Here is a 13,192-nt window from a genome sequence, read left to right on the forward strand (position 1 = left end):
CTAATTTCTTGACATGCCTTTGTGTGGTTTCACTGGGTTTGAGAACTTTCGGCAAGCCTTGTTTGGATTTAGCCAGCTGCAATCTGCCTAGTCTTTTCTTGAACTCTGTTTCAGGTAGGTTTATGAAATGTGTTAGAAAGAAATGTACCTGTGTCAGTCTGTATCTGTACATACCATGTTTTAAGGGGGGGGGGGGTGGGGGAAGCTACTGCTTAGTGGGTTGGGTTTTGGTTTGGTTTTGTTTTTGTATGAAGTTGGCACGGAAGAGCCTTTCTAGTCTTGTCATTGAGGTTAATATACTAGTTTAAAAACAGGTTTATTCTTCTGCTCTTTATACTCAGCACTTCTCTACCAAAGAAATGGAGAATATCCTCTAGTTCTGCATAATGTTTTGGCGAAGGCTCTGCCTCGAATGTCTTGTGTTCCAGCTTTAAAATTGAATGTTTTTTAGGACACGAATGGCAGTGCCATTGATAGGGCTTGAGTTAGGGTTTTCTTTAGTTTTAAATCCGAAACCTAAGATGCTTCAGTGATGTAGCAGAGCTTACAAAAAGTACCAGACTTGAGTTGCTGCTTGACTCTACTGAAAGTTGCTAATGGCTTCTGCACGGCACGATCCCCTGTGTTTATATAGGTCCTCTGCCGATGTTACAGCTCCATCTTCTCAGTATTGCTGTTATTGGTATTGCGAAAAGATGCACTGATTTTTTTTTTTTTCCCCCTGATGTCCTTTCACCTCTGAGCTGGGGGATGAGTCTACAAGCAGCCTTTAAGAGCACCTCTTTCATTCTTCTTGTAATAAAACTGTGAAGTTGCATCTTCCTTATAGTGTGACACATACACAGATACATGTCCGTAATGTATTATTGTGAATGAAAATGTAGTTTGCTTCATCAAGTCTCAAGGCAGCGTAACTTGCAGTTTCACTTTCATTGACTGTGATGCAAATATCCTGTTCTTTAACAGGGGGAGGGTAGGTTTGGTCCTGCCCAGTCAGGAAGCAAACTACTTGAAAATAATGAAACCGACACTGCCATGTCTAAGTGTCAGAACACTGAATACTGGCTTGTTGTAGAAGTGACCTAAAGGATTTTCAATGGTTGGTGTTGCAGGTGGTGTAGATTCTATGGAAAATGTTTTTCCTTTTTTTTTTTTTATGCATTCTTTTTAGGTTGACTTCTTCAAAGAATCAGAAGTCCAGGTCCAGTTGCTGCTGCAGGTACTGTTACCAGGTCATTTCTGTGTTTTTCTTTTGACTCCATCCGCTTTCAGTTGTTGCCTCTTACTCTGATAGCTACAATACATGTTGATGCTCATTGATAAGAAAAATCTTAGGTTCAACGATAACCTGTAAATATATAGGATACCACTGGAACATCCAGAGTGACCTCAAAGCCAGGGGCTGGACATCAGGTCACAGATAAGGAGTTGGTCAATTTACTGCCTTAAGTTGTAAGTACTACCTTAAGTATTTTCTCTCTCAAATGTCGATTCTTCTTGAATACCAAGATACTGCTTTTAGAAGTGATGTAGACGGTAATACTTCAATGCCACCTTAGCACTTAAAAGTTGGCAACTGTTTCCCTCACAGTATGAAATAGTATTGGACTCAGTACTGTAGGTCACGTAACCAAGCAGAAAATACATAGGCAAATTGAAGTCACGTCCTTTAGCCCTGCTGTTATTTTTTTTAAGGTATATTCTTTTTAAGAAGAAATCTGCTGTCTTTGCACAATAATGAGTTTGTCACATGTGTTTTTGAGCCCAAGTGTAGTTCCTTTCCTCATCTGCATCGCAAGGCTGTTCTCCAAACAGTTGGCACCTTTTCCAGGGATCTGAAGGATGCACGGGGAACTTTGTGTGTTGTGGTTGTTTTTCTATTGCTTTTGAGGGAGTATAGAATGGGAATGAGAAATGGTCCACTTTTCTCATATTCCTTTCTTGATTGAGAAAGGCTCTGTAAGCCCATAGGTAGCCATTAGGCAGGGCAAAAATATTTTCTTGGGGATGGTTATATACTCAGTGCATTCAGCATCACGAAGTGGTGTTATGCAACCTCAGGTAGATAAACAGGAGAAATTGTGTTGAGGTGCCCAATCTGCAGACTAAATTAGATCAATTCAGGTTGCTGTAGCTTTTTTCTACCAATCTCTCCTGCTCCTTGGAGAAGCTTTGCATGTATTGACTTGGAGAAGATTTGTGGGTGAAGAAAATGTTCTTGGAGAATCTTTGTTTACTTTGTACATGACCAAAATGCACATCCCTATGCCATGTGATGGATGTAACTTATTCAACAGAGGATGTCTCTGTTAAATGAAGAGGACTGCATTTGGTCATCTTGGCTTGGGTTTGTTTACTTAGCTATACACGCATGGCATGCTCATTGCAGCATGGATTGACGTGATGAACCTTGTGGTGATTTAGAGAAGTTTTTCATAAGAAATGATTCAGCTTGCGTGAGCAGTCTGCAGGTCTTCTAGTTGAAAAACATTTGAACTCTTAATCTATCAAACAGCAAGAACTCTCTCAATTTACACCTTAAAATATCATTCACACTGAACTTAATCTTTCTTAACTAAGATCTAAAATCAGAGAGATTTAAGAACCTTAAGTTGCTAGATTTATTCAGTGACAGAATTGTTCCACATCAGTCTCTTTTTTTTCCCTTGATTTTTTTTAGTATCTTTTTTGATACTTTAGCTGCTTTTTTGAAGTAGTAAGAATTTCTTCTAAATAAGTTTTTTCGTGTGTGTGTGTGTGTATATATAGATACCTGAACTATTAAGAAAACATAAGAAAACTATATCTGAAAAGTCATGCTTATTATAGTATGTTATTTGAACTAGTTGAAGGCTTTTATTGCAGATAGGATTTTGATTGTTTTTCAAATTACCCGTACTAAAAGATCACTTGTTAAGAAATTCTAAGAAACAAAGTTTTGCAGCAGAAATCCACCAGTATGAGTACGAATTGTATTACATCAGAAGTAATGACTTTTATGAATCCCAGTTTGCTGTAATTATTTGGCAAACGTATTTTGATGTGCTTCCAAATTGAGACTGCTCAGGCATGTTGACCCTTTGACTCAGATCTGGCAGTCTTGGTTTTGTTTATGGGCTGCTTCTCGTGTTTGGACATCTCAGAATTGAAGCTTTTTTAAGCTTCCATGCTCAGAGTTAAAGAAAGTTTGGGCAATAAGAATATAATTGGTACAGTGACATTTCTGGGCTTCTGTCAGTAGTAGTTCTCATTGAACTCATGGGAAGAAAAGAGGGTGTTAGATTTGGGGTAGAGTAGTTGCACTCAAGTCTCTTTGAACGTTTCAGATACACTTGCTTTAAAATCTTACCTGCTAAATAGTGATTAGCTGGAAAAGTGGCACTTAAAAATTTTTGTAAATGAGATAAAAGAAAGAAAGCCACCATTAGGAACTTGTTTTGTGTTTAACAGTCTTTTGGAAGAGATGGTGAGCACGGACTGTGATCATCTCTGCTGGATATTTAGCCTCGTCTTTTGTCTAGGGCTATACATTCTCAATGTGCATGATAAAACTGAAGGTATACTGTAATTTTCTTTAAGTGCAGTTTTGACCACATGGTAGATTTAAATTGTTAATAATCTATTCAAACATATATAGCTTGAATGTTGAGTAAGTTGCACATACAAAGTTTTATATGCTGTCTACTCGCTTACTTCATGGAGTTATTCTGAAATACCTGGTGCAGAAAGAAGCAATAACAGTAAAGTTACTGGTGGCTTCTATTTCGTGAAGGATAAATGATGGAGAAATTTGATCAGGATACTGGGGGGGAGAGGGGAGTGGAATGTCTTTAATGACCTTGCAGTTCATCTATAATTTGGATCACAGCAGCCTGGTGACCCTCTGTATTGTAGTACCTTCAGATTAAATTGATATTCCAGAGGTGATACTGTATGATTCTATGGAGAGAGAGTTTTTTTTTGAACTCTGAAGTACTTTTTGTCTCAGAATTCATGAGTATTTTTTTTTCATTTTCTATAGTTGTACAGCAGTGTTTGGAATGTACGTGGCCAAATAAGCAACGTGTTTCTTCTTGGTGAGTATAAGCATGGATCTTCAGTTTTCTTAAACATAGCTTTTCTTTCTTTAACCTTTTACAGTTTCGTTTTAAAATTCATGTTTTTCTTAATTCTTGCAAAGGCACTGTTGATCATATTCCTATAAATCTAACTCTGGTATTCTTAAAGCAGGCATTGCAGACTTTCAGATGAAGGAAAAAACAGCAGTTTGGTTGAAGTAGTTCTTCTTAAGTGTAGTTTGTTTTATTTAGGAAAAATCTGCTTTATTTCATGTGGCTTAAACCCTTTTCCAAAATCTTTTTGCTTGTTCATTGTGCGAGTGTTTGTCTTTTATCATTAGTGTGTTACAAGGACAGAAAAAAAAAGAAGAAACCAGACTAGCTAAGTGGGAGATAAAATGACCGAAAAGCACTTTTTTCAGTATTGAGTACTTATTTCTTTAATTGCACTTGGTAATCTAAATAGTTTTCATTACAGAAAAAATGTTTTCCTCTGTTTTTTTTAGTTGCCTGTGTTCATAATATCTGCTTCCATGTTGGTCTCATCACCAGTTTGAATTGACAGCGTAGTTGTATGTGATATTGTTGATAGGATGAAAATGGCATTCTCGCTGTCTTAGGGAGAACACGAGGATCTTTCTTGACCCAGGAAGGGTAGTTTGTTTGCTAACACCTCTTCACTTTTGTCACTGAGTACTTCGAATAAATCTTGGCTTCTCCATGTAGAGGAGGGTAAATGTAGGTTTTCTACTGGTGTCAGTTTGTTAGTCTACATTTGTAAACCAGAAGTATGTCTGAAATAAAATACTAAGTTCTGTGCTTTGAGTGAATGTTTTCAGTGTTAAGGAGTTAGCTCTACAGTATTACCCTTACAGAAGTTGCAAGTATCAGTTCAGGATCCGGTTTAGGTGTTGTGTTGCAGTTTGTTTCCTGTGTAGTTGATTGAGTCTGGCAAACTTCTAAAGCAAGAAGTAACTATTGGTTAAGATGTAGCTGAGAATCCTGCAAGGTATACCTAAGTACAACTACAGGTAGTCCAGTGTCTTGTTTGGAGTGCCTTGGGGTAGAAAAATTGAGATGTTACAGTGTTCCTGGGAATTTGTTGCGGTGTCTAATAGTCTTCATGTTTAATTCAGATTTTTTCCTGTTTTTGCTCCTATTGCATTAAAAGAAAAGAAACTAAAAAAGAACTTGGTTGAATATCTGCAGCATTGTGTTTGAAAAAAACACAGTGATAAGCATATCTCCTGTAACTTATGGTTTTGTCCTGAAATTTTCTCATTTTGCTATGAAATGGTGTGTACAAACAAAATATGAAGCAGGTCCAGAGGATTCCTTAGATTAATAGCTGGTACAGGAACTGTTTTTTAAGTGTAGGGTAAAATACCGTGAGGCATACTTCGCAGTAGCACTGAAGCTCTAGGCAAAACTTGTTAGGCATGGCACAGGCAAAAAAAAGTCTGTTGTAATCAGCCTCCCCAGTCAGTGCCAAAATAGTTCTCAAAAGTGGTAGTTAAACGTTTGTGAGATTCTCATACTTAGTCTTCATAAGATGCCATTAGAATTTTATAATGTAAACGGTGTCTGGAAGTACTGTTTTACAGTCTGATACAGCCATTACCTTTTCTCATCTGCAGGTTTGTGGTTTCAGCACAGCATGGCTGTGGTCATCCACTTGCAAGGTCTTCGATTGTGGTGGGGACCATGGACTTCTCTGGATTGACCATTCCTGATGGGGGCATGCATATTGTAGGGGGTAAACTGGGTGAGGCTTTCATTGTTTTACCACTGATGCAAGATGCAAGGGCTGGTATGATGTATGCAGATGGTATAAATAAGAGGTCAAAAGTAATTATTGCTGAGCAGTAAAAACCTTATATGCAAAATGTGATTGGACTTGGTCCTTGGCAGTTTCAGAATGTGCATTTAGATATGCTAGCAGTATTGTTATGCTGTCTAGTGCTGGAGTGAATGGCAGAGTCAGATTATGCTTTGTGGAATCCACTCTTATCCTGTCTTAGCATAGGAACTGCTTATACTGCTATATGTAAAGGAAGCAAAATACACTTGGGTTTTCTGTTGCTTGTATAGGACCTATATTTCAAATCTTGGGGCTAGGTTTAGAAGTCCAGCTTTGAGTTATGCTTGTACTGCACCTCCAGAGAACGCAAGACAACCTCTTGCTGGTTCCTTTCACTCCCCAGTTTCTCAAGTGCTTTTTGTTAAACTGATACCTCTCCTACCTACCCTGTCTCCTCTTCTCCGTAGTCCTATGGAACCACCAGTAATGTAGAATGCCTGCTGGAATTGGACAGCAAGCTTACCGCTCCAAATAAAACTTAATGCTGTTTTGTACTGAGTGTTTAAGTATTTTATTTTTTATGCAATCTACCAGAGCTCCTTTATGAAGCCAGAGAACTATGGTTATTCATCGAGTTCCTCGTTTTTTGTGAATTGGGCTCTGTTGGGAGGGTGGAGGGAGATCCCTGGTTTGGCACAGTTAAAGTACAAAGACAATGTGGCTGAATTGTGGGAGCGAATTTGCCTTCTAAGCTGCTTATGAAATACTGAAGTAGTACTCAGTTTGGAAGTGGAACTGGTTTAAAGGCAGGGTTTTGTTTTAGTGTGATTGTAGGGAATGTTTCAGTCATAGTCATGAGAGATTTGGAAGGCATTGTTTGCAAAGGTAGCTTGGAAAAGACTGCAGTGATTCTGCAGTTTTCAGAGAGGAAAATAAGAGGCTGGTATTAGTGACTCTGCCAGAACTGCTCAGTTATATTTTACATGACAATATGAAAGAATTATTCAATTTCTAGAGGAACCTTCTTCTGTGAAAACTTACTGAGGCACCAGATTTGGGGCTAAGCACTCGTGGGAGCTTAAAACTGAAGAGAGTAGGAAATGCTACAGATGAGAGTATGCAGGACCCGTTTAGTGGAGCAGAAGGCTTGTTCTGAAAGACAAAAATCATGATTCCCAAAGGGGTCTATTAATTTAAGTGTATTCTTCTCTGCATTGTCCTTACATATAAATGTACCTTCCTAATTGGTACCTGTAAGTATTCGAATAGTCTTTTAAATCTAAATCACTTCACCCTGACTCTTACAGGGAAGGTAAGGCTCTCTCTTTTAAGACACCAGAAGTGTGTGCTTCTAGTCACACAGATTTGGAAATGCTTTCTGTTGAAACTAGCAACCTGTCTAAATTCTAGAGTAACGGTTTCTGAAATGCTCCTCTAATTTTTATAGTGGAATAAGAAATTTTAGAGAAAAGCCTTTCAGCTTTGGGGATAGATCTAGTAACCACCACTTTCTTTTCTTGTGGTCTTGAGCACTTGAGAAAAATGGATTCCCGGAGTTACCAAAGTGAAAGGCCTGCCCATGTCTTGTTTTAGTTGCCAAGTCAGTATAAATTAATTTTCTGCTAGAGACCATCTGGAGTTGTTTTTAATAATCTGTTCTAGTATAGTTTAAAGTTTTTAGGTAGTTATAGCAGGAGTGGACAGAGAACCTAAGATATGAACCATGAAGCAGAGGAAAAACGCTGTGTTCAGTGTTGTCTTTCTGAGCAGTGAGGTACTCCAGAAGGTCAAGGTCATGCTGGTGCAACGTGGAGGGGTTTGGGTTTGCCTGTTGGCCCTGTTCACGAAGAGCTACGTGATGGCTCCCAGTAAAGGTTTTATCATCTGCTTTCAGTCTTTCTCTAGGGCTGTACATTTAAGTGTAGAACTGTTGAGCTGCTCTACCAACTTATCTGTGTTGTGTAATGTTCTGGCAAGTATATATCTGCTGGAGGAAGCTGTTCCTGAAACGAGCTGCAAGTGAAGAAGACAGCCTGCTTTGCAGGGCATGTAAGCATAGGGACTGCTGGATTGAGTTAAACAGGATCAGAGGGATGTGAGAACCCAAAGGAGCCCAAGTTTCACGATGCAGAAGGGGAGAGGAAGGAAGAACGTGGGGAAGGGGTGGTGATGTGGGTGGTTTTTTCCTTAAATTTTTTGCTCTTGTTCAACTTCCTGATCAGTTGCCTTGTAACAGGCTTGGCTGAGTTGGTGAGGGGTAGTAAGTGTGTGCTCTAACAAATGGTGATGTTCAGCTGACTAGCTGCGAGGAGGAAAGTTCAGTTTTAGAGGACCTGCAGCCCCTCTAAATAAAATTAAATGACTTCTGTTTTTTTCAGATTTCCCTTTTGTTGTGATGCTCTTTAATTCTTTTTATTTTGATATTTAACTGAAACCTTAAGACCCTCCGTGCCAAAGTTGCTGACGTTTATGTGTAGAAGCCCTATTGTACAAGATACTGCTACTGAAGTTATGAGGCTGGTATGCTCCTCTTGCAGGCGAGCTGGAATGAGTGCCTTGCAGCTCTTCCTGAAGGGGGCTCCCCTGTAGGGCTTCATTAGTGTACTTCTGGCATTTAGGAGTACTTGGTCTTTGCGTGTCCCTATCAGTGAAATGGAAAAAAGTAAGTTTACTTGGACAAGAGTCAACTTGCAGCCCCAAGTTTTCCTGTGTTACAAGCATTAAAGCAACGTGTGTCAGCTCTGTGTTGGGAGGCATCGAATTCTGTTGCTAATGCCAGAAAGTGATATTTCATTGATGTAGATCTGTGGAGGAAGTAGGGGATGTTTGAGGTGTAGGTGGATAAGCTGTTTAAAAAAGGAAAAATAAATTTTCAGTTACTTCTTAGATTTTCAGAATAGTGTTAGTTGTTGTTGGGATTTTTTTTTTTAATTCTTAGTGGTTTTTCTTCAGAATGTAACCCCCCCCCCCCCCCCCCCCCGGTTTTCTTTAATTTCTTTTCCCCTCCCCTTTTCTAATTAAAAGCTATGGAGCTGGAAGGTAACACCCACACCCCCAAATGTCTAGCCATGTAAGACAGCACTGGTTCTGGTTCCTGGACTGATTCAGAGCCATGCTGGGTTAGTCAGCTGTTTATCAGATACTCTAGAAAAGTAACTTGCAGTGATTCTCAGTTCCTAGGTGGCTAAAATATCTTGCAGGTAGTGTCAGTGAATCACCGGGTAGTGAATTGAGCTTGCTGCCAATAGCAGTTTTTTTTCCCCATACCTTTGCAGGCTGTTTTAATAGTAGAGAAGGTAGGTATAAAGCTGTGCTTCAGAGGAAGAGAACAGGTAATCTTTTGGTAGAGCAGTTTCTTCATGATGTGCTTGTGATGCTTGAGGTTGTGGGGGTGCCAATGTGGCCCTCCCATGACAAATGGCCTGGTATAGAAAGTGTGTCAGTGGAATAGCTTTTCTCTGCAATAGAAGCTTTATGACTTTCTTAAAGATTTTTGGTTTCCAAACCACATTTGAACTTTGAGTAGTTCTTCATAAAATAATGTTAATCTTTTTATAGGTGCAGCTCAGCAGGTGTCATTGCTGTTAATCTATCCTGTGAAACAAAATGCTACTGCTTACTTCACTTGCCTATGCATGTCTACTCATTCTTGTAGCATGAGACAGTCTTGTTTTTTTAATTTAATTTGCATCCATTTTATACACCTTTATTTAAATCCTCAAGATACAGGAGGAAATTCTTCCCTCTGAGGGCAGCGAGGCCCTGGTCCAGGCTGCCCAGAGGAGCTGTGGATGCCCCATCCCTGGCAGTGCCCAAGGCCAGGCTGGATGGGGCCGGGGGTAGTCTGGGCTGGGGGCAGGGGCCCCTGCCCATGGCAAGGGTTGGGGCTGGGTGGGCTTTAAGGCTCCTTCCAACCCAAACCTTCTGTGATATTCTGTAATGTCTTCTTACTGTAGGCTATAAAGCATACTCAAATTTTTGGATCTTGTGAGCTTAAAGACTACAGGAATGGATCATAATTTGTATCTTATCATTGTGGGAAGTGACTGACAAAAATATGGGAGAAGTAGCTCCTGAAGTGTACCTTTGGCAAGATTTCTTAAAATGTTTATCTGTTGGAAATGTGTTAAGAGACTTTATTTTCTGGTTAAAATGGTGGAGAAGAGGGAAGAAAACATAAATATGGAAACAGTTTAGGCAGTTTTCTAAAGTTGGTTAAAGTATCTGCGTAATTCTTTAAACTCCTGCATTTGTAGTGATGAGGTGACATAGCATTCAAGAGTGTTTCACTACCGTAGTAGATTTTGAAAGATTGTTACTATGTATGTTTTTGCCCACTTCCTATTTACTGAATTCCTTTTTTTCATTAAAACCAGGAAGGGGAGGGGGGAAATAATGAAACTTCTCTCTCAGTCTTGAATAAACATTGGGTTGCAGAGTTCTTAACTGACGGACAAAGGTTGAGCTTCGATCTTTCCTTGTCTGGTAGCTATCCTTTTGAACACATTTCTTGAATGATTCTGCACACTGTCACTTGGGAACTCTTGTTTAAGAGGTAATTGTCCCCACTACTTCCTGTGAACAAGAAATACTAGGGTCCCTTAACATCTAGCTTTTGGGGGTTATGGTGCATAAGTTTATTTTGTGTGTGTCTTGATTAGTGATTGATATTTAATTGCATTTTTCAGGGGAATAAAATCAGCAGTGTTGATTTTACAAAATGACAAAACATCCTCCGAATAGAAGAGGGATCAACTTTGAGGTGGGAGCCCAGTTGGAAGCCCGTGACAGATTAAAAAACTGGTATATTTTTAAAAACATTCATATTATATTAACTCTAAGTCTTTAATATATTAAACATTTTATATTGATACCGTATTTAGAGTCCTGGTCGTTTGTTTTTAGGAAAGTAGTTAATTTCTAGCAGTTTATATACCAGTGCTTAAAATGGGCAATACGTGCTGATCTGTTGTGCTGGCCTTTTAAAATGTGTACTAGTGCTATATGTCTGGGAAATAGGACTACACAGACCTAGCAGGGCTTCAGACTGGTACTCTGAAATTCACATTTTAAATTTTGCGTTATACACAGAGTAGTCATTGTGAAGAGATAAATCCTTTGAAGTAGAGAGTACCAGAGGTAGTTCCTCAGTATTTCCTTTCCCATTGCTGTTAAGAAGTTGTAGGCTTTAAAGTCTGAAATTGTTATAGCCTGAGGGTGGTCAGCCACCAAATTAGTGAACTGGATGGGGAAATGCTAGTAAGTTTGGAATGCTATTGAGCTTGTCCTGCAGACTCGAGTTGTGAGGAAGAAGACTTAGCAACTGCAGCAGAAGGGAAAAAAGGCCTAAAAGTTAACTTGGGTAACTGAGTCAATTTGGGCTAAGTTTGAGCCAACTTCAAACTTTCTGTTTAGATAATGTTAAATGTAGCTCTTTATGGAAACAACATGAAGCGCAAATATTAAGTTACACTTTATGTTGCCTTTCCTGTGTGACATAAGTAAGGCTTCAGTCTGAATCTGCATGTATCCTTTGTATTCTTGAGCTTTGTTGATATAAGAAATAATTGTGAAGCCTACAAAAAAGGTACTTAGCCTGTCTGTGGTGTAGACTTATCAGAGGTACAGTTTAGTATAGATCACATATGAGTAAGACTAAAAATTCTGGTTAGTGACTACCTATCTGACATGTTTGGAGAACAACAGTGGCTCGAAGTATGAGTATGTAGCTCTTACATGGGAAAACTTGGCAGGCTGGGATGGAATTCAACACCCACTACTTTCCACATATCCCTTGACTTAAAATTGAATTTTGTATGTACTAAGTGTCCAAAACCAAACATGCTTATTTTTTAAAAGCTCTTGACTTTAGATGACGTGTCTTGTACACTGTTCTGCAACTTAGTTTTGATTTTTTTTTTTGTTTTGATTTATTTTTTTCTTTGCTTGCTGAGTTTTGGAAACCTGGGTCAGAAAGTCCGTGTTTCCTTGACTGGTAATCTCCATATATTTCTGTATTAAGGGGTTATTAACCAAAACCTTTAAGAACTGAGGGCTTATTTTCTCTCAGCAGTATTAGCAGCGACAGACTGGGGACACCTGTCCAATCTCTTTCATAGAAGGTATGGATTTGTAGAGGACAGCAGACTATTTTCCTGTAGTACTTTCACCTGCCCCTGCATGAACAGGACCACTCTCTGATATGGCTACAATGCACTCCTTTTATGTGGATATAAAATTTTCCGTTTCCAGGTGCTTTCTCTTTTCCTTCTAGATCTTCAGAGGTCCAAGCTTTTTGTTTTGTTGCTTTCTTGGTACTTAAACATAGGTGGAAGTCTTCTCTTTAACAGAGGGCTGCCTTTGATTTCTGTGCTCAATACCAAACACACTAGTCAATTAGTGGGCCAGTATTGCTTCTCAAATTGCAGTAGTGCTTTGGAAAGTGTTTCACATCAGAGCCTCATTTACCTGCCTTTCATGGCAGCAACTCTTGCCGTGGAATGCTAGCTCAGGACTTCCACGGTGTTCGGGTATGATGCCAGCCTCCCAGCCCTATTGAATAGAAAAAGTTTGCACATGCCAGCAGAGGAGTCAATGTAACAGCTGCTCCTTGCCAGACTGCAAAGTGAATGTTGTGTCACTTAGATCGCATATCAAAGGTTGCTTTGGTGTATCTTAATGATCATAATGTATTGAATATGTGCTTAAATTCCTGATGTTGGTTGTCTGGGTAACTTTCTAGGCTTGAACTCCAGAGAGTACAGTGAGTACTTTTGGTGCCATGTCTTATTTTAAAGGCTTGGCTGACACATCAGAGCTGTCATGAAGGACCTCTGACAATGTCTGCTAACCTTAAGGCACTAAAGGGGAAGAGCTCTGTCCATCAGATGGTGCCTTCATGCATGCACAATGTTCTCTCGGTACACGGTGCTGGGGTTCAGAGGATGGAGTAGTGGGACTGCTCCGGTAGTGCGATCCTGAGGCTAGAGGGTCCTAAAGAGGCCAGCTGTGATGACTCAGGTGCACATGCTGTCCCTGCTGAATTGAGTTCTTGACACTTTTTGAACTGGATCATTTAAAATCTTCACTGTTGGCTAGCCCCAGATCTGGTTTCTTAACAGAAAAAGGATGACGCTGCTCTGGATGCCTCCAGTAGCGAACAGTGACGTCTCTTGTATTACCATACTTTAATAACACCTCTTTCCAGTTCTTTCATTTGCTGTGCAAATAAAATGGTTATAAAGAAACTTTTGATTCTAGTTGAGGTTCTCGAATATTGAGATCAAGATTATTCTTGCTAGGATAATTGTACTGCCCTGTTATGGTAAAGGTT

At 39.5% G+C, this 13,192-nt stretch overlaps 1 protein-coding gene across 5 annotated transcripts in view; it reads left to right on the forward strand.

The window, feature by feature from the left end:
- The window catches only part of PHF20 (PHD finger protein 20), a 75,925-nt gene that overhangs the window by 2,679 nt on the left and 60,054 nt on the right, over positions 1 to 13,192 (forward strand). For 4 of the 5 annotated variants that reach the window (XM_066978521.1, XM_066978523.1, XM_066978524.1 and 1 more), the window contains exons 3-6: positions 1,172 to 1,219; positions 4,022 to 4,076; positions 5,696 to 5,823; positions 10,548 to 10,662. In XM_066978521.1, the coding sequence (XP_066834622.1) occupies positions 10,580 to 10,662 (83 nt within the window). In that variant the 5' untranslated portion in view covers positions 1,172 to 1,219; positions 4,022 to 4,076; positions 5,696 to 5,823; positions 10,548 to 10,579. The remainder of the gene's footprint in view (positions 1 to 1,171; positions 1,220 to 4,021; positions 4,077 to 5,695; positions 5,824 to 10,547; positions 10,663 to 13,192) is intronic. The other variant, XM_066978522.1, reaches the window with a different exon arrangement.

Source organism: Anser cygnoides, chromosome 16 (genome assembly GCF_040182565.1).
Source record: "Anser cygnoides isolate HZ-2024a breed goose chromosome 16, Taihu_goose_T2T_genome, whole genome shotgun sequence".
NCBI classification, from domain to species: domain Eukaryota; kingdom Metazoa; phylum Chordata; class Aves; order Anseriformes; family Anatidae; genus Anser; species Anser cygnoides.